Genomic DNA, 2,875 nt, shown 5'->3' with positions numbered 1-2,875 from the left:
ATATGAAAACTTGACCCTTTCAAAATACATTTCCAAAAGTGTTAGATAGCTTGTGAGTTACAACTTCATGTCAAACAACCATAGAGAAGCTATATAAGAACCAAATAGTCATAATACATAAATAATGACTAATGCTTTTTTCATTCTAATCGTAGTTATCTCAAGTGCTCTAATCTTCATCAAAAGGCATACTAAGAAGGTAAGTCTTCTATAACCCCCCCCCCCCCCCACCTTTATTTTTATTTTTAAATCTAGAATACATGTCATATAAAAAATCATAAAACAAATTGTCTCGTGTGTTACATACATATTAGATATAAAACTTTCACATCTAAAACAATTTGTTTTCATATTACTCTCATGGCGAGATTAATCCTTCTTACTAAATAATAAAATGCCGCTCATTCATATGCAATTTCATATCAAAGCATTTGTGCAATCCAAAAATTCTCTATATTTTATATATTTCAAATTTCAAAACTTGCTCAAATTATCAATATATACTTTCATGTATATGCAACGCCATATAATGCATGATTCTAAACATATTGGATAGACTGCATTCGTAGATCTAGAAATGAAAAAATGGAAGTTCCAAATACTTGATAAAAATGAAAAAGATGATAACAAATTTCTTTGATATGAAATACTTTTATGAATTTTTTCTGTATCGTAGAATTGTTTATTACAGTAACTTCGAAAAACAATTAGGAAACTTAAAGTGCTTTGTAGAGGAGACATCACAATATTTTATATTGCTGACTTTTGTACTGCATTTTCTCTGCTAATGCTAAATCTTAGCACAAATCACCGGAATGAAAATCACAAAATTTAAATTGAAGTTATTTTTTATAAATGCTAATGTGTAAGGACCAATAATAAACAATACTCAAACTATAAAGGGGTAAAGTGTAAATTAATCAGGCATAAATATCTCTATCATCAACTCATCAAGTAGTCAATTTTCATTTGTAGATCTTTCAAACCTTCCTGAATCTCTAGCGCTCGAGATACTGAGTCGACTCGACGACTCGGCATCGGTAGCTTGCTGCCGTATGGCGAGTAAGACTTTCAATTCTGTATTTCCAGGCCTTCAGTCAATAGACCTTCAGTGGCGATTGAAATGGTACCTGGAATCAAGGTCCAGAGTTTCGAGTTCTTCAAGTTCTTCCCGATTTACTCCCTCTCTCAAGAGAGTTTTTCTGAATCTTGTATCAAACTTAAGTGCACTGGAATCTGTGCGTATTGGCGTCGAGAATCCACCCCCAGTTGTGTTGAACGCTGACTTTGAAGATGATGGCGATGATCTGCACATCACCGATGGGGGCTTCCTTAAGGAGTGGCTCCCTAGGGTTTCCGGAGCTTTGAAATTGCTTTCACTATCAGATTTTTGGATTCAGTCGAGTAGGCGTCCATCAGAAGTTTTGTCACTGATCTCTGCGCACTATAAGTTGGTTATATGCTGAAATCCTCCATTTTTATGTTCTGTAGCTCTATTGTTAAATTATGGAAATTGTTTACGGAAAATGAAATGGTCTTGCCAGGATCGATATTAATTATTCTGGTTCATATCAACTGATTTTTTTTTTTTTAATTATCATTTGTGGTCAACTATCCTTTATTAGGGTTTATTAATGACCGATATTTATTGGTAATAAATGATATTTAATCATATTGAGGTCTTGATGCTTTAACTCGGTTGTTTTTGTTGTTGCAGGTCAAAATCTTATTGAATTAGAGCGGAAGAACGCATGGCTATCTGTACAAAACATGAACGCCATGCCAATGCTAACAAGTTTAACACTTGAACTCATAAGATTAGATGACAAAAATCTAATCGATTTAAATACATGTTTCCCAAATCTTCAAGTTCTGAACTTGATAGATGTTAGAGGTCTCAAAATGCCCATGATCCACCTCCTCAACCTGAAAACCTGCCATTGGACTGTAACAGATTCACCATCATATATATGTATAATCACACCCAATCTCATCACACTCAGACTCGAGTGTAGAAGTCCCGCTGCCCTTTATATTGAAGCTCCTTTGTGCTACAACTTGCATCTTTCACTTGATCACTTGAATGCGTTTGCAGTCAAAAAATTTCAGAACTTGAAAACTGTACAACTCGAGTGTTCAAACATTCGCTCCTTAATTCGTAAGTTTCATCGTATGAAAATCGTAGAAACGCTGACCTTAGATATAAGAGCAGGTGGAAATTCCAAATTTACCCTAGAGGTTTTATTCGCTACTTTCCTGAACATAACTTCTTTGTGTTTTAAACCAAGGGTTTGGTCAGAATTTGAGGTGTGGTGTGGCGACATTGGGCTTAAAGGCGTGAAAAGATTTTGTGGGTATTTGTCAGTGGTTGATCCTTTGATGACTTTCGCCTTGGTTGATCGCGTGTTAGAAGAATGCTTCAACTGTGTAGAAATCTCTTTACTCATCCACCGTGGTGTTGCTTCTAATGTATCAAAACATTGCATCACTAAGTGCATGGCTCAGTGGCCTGATCTGAAGTGGGGATGGGGGATTTGGGAGGAAGGAAGGGAAGATTCTTGGATCCCTGAAGAGCAATTACTTAAAACTCTTGAGGAGGAATGATAAGATTCCATATGATCAAAAGAAAAAAAAGAAAACAAAAAGATTTGTAGAAGGGTGTTTAGGCCAGGGAAATAATTTTGAAGGAAGGATTGACTAAAGAATAAAGATAGGATCAATGATCAATTGGAAGACATGATCGATGAAGAGTTGAAGTGAAGTAGCTTCATCAGGACCCATAATTAAGTGAGTTTTCTAATAGTTGAAGTGCTTCTTAGTTAAAGTTTTTATGGTTGTATCTTTTGGAATACTCTTGGTTGTTATGGTATTACAT

At 35.2% G+C, this 2,875-nt stretch overlaps 1 protein-coding gene across 1 annotated transcript; it reads left to right on the top strand.

Annotated features, from left to right (window-relative positions):
* Positions 1-1,055: 1,055 nt before the first annotated feature.
* Positions 1,056-2,604, top strand: LOC145126807 (F-box/LRR-repeat protein At4g29420-like). The gene is made up of 2 exons (XM_079062101.1): positions 1,056-1,404; positions 1,718-2,604. The coding sequence occupies exons 1-2, from the start codon at positions 1,056-1,058 to the stop codon at positions 2,602-2,604; spliced, it is 1,236 nt and encodes a 411-aa protein (XP_078918227.1).
* The last annotated feature ends 271 nt before the right edge of the window (positions 2,605-2,875 follow it).

This window comes from Lactuca virosa, chromosome 7, assembly GCF_052849685.1.
Source record: "Lactuca virosa cultivar CGN04683 chromosome 7, Lactuca_virosa_CGN04683_v6, whole genome shotgun sequence".
Classification (NCBI taxonomy): Eukaryota; Viridiplantae; Streptophyta; class Magnoliopsida; order Asterales; family Asteraceae; genus Lactuca; species Lactuca virosa.
Note: the sequence above shows the minus strand (reverse complement) of the source record. Positions and strands in the feature narration are given on the sequence as shown.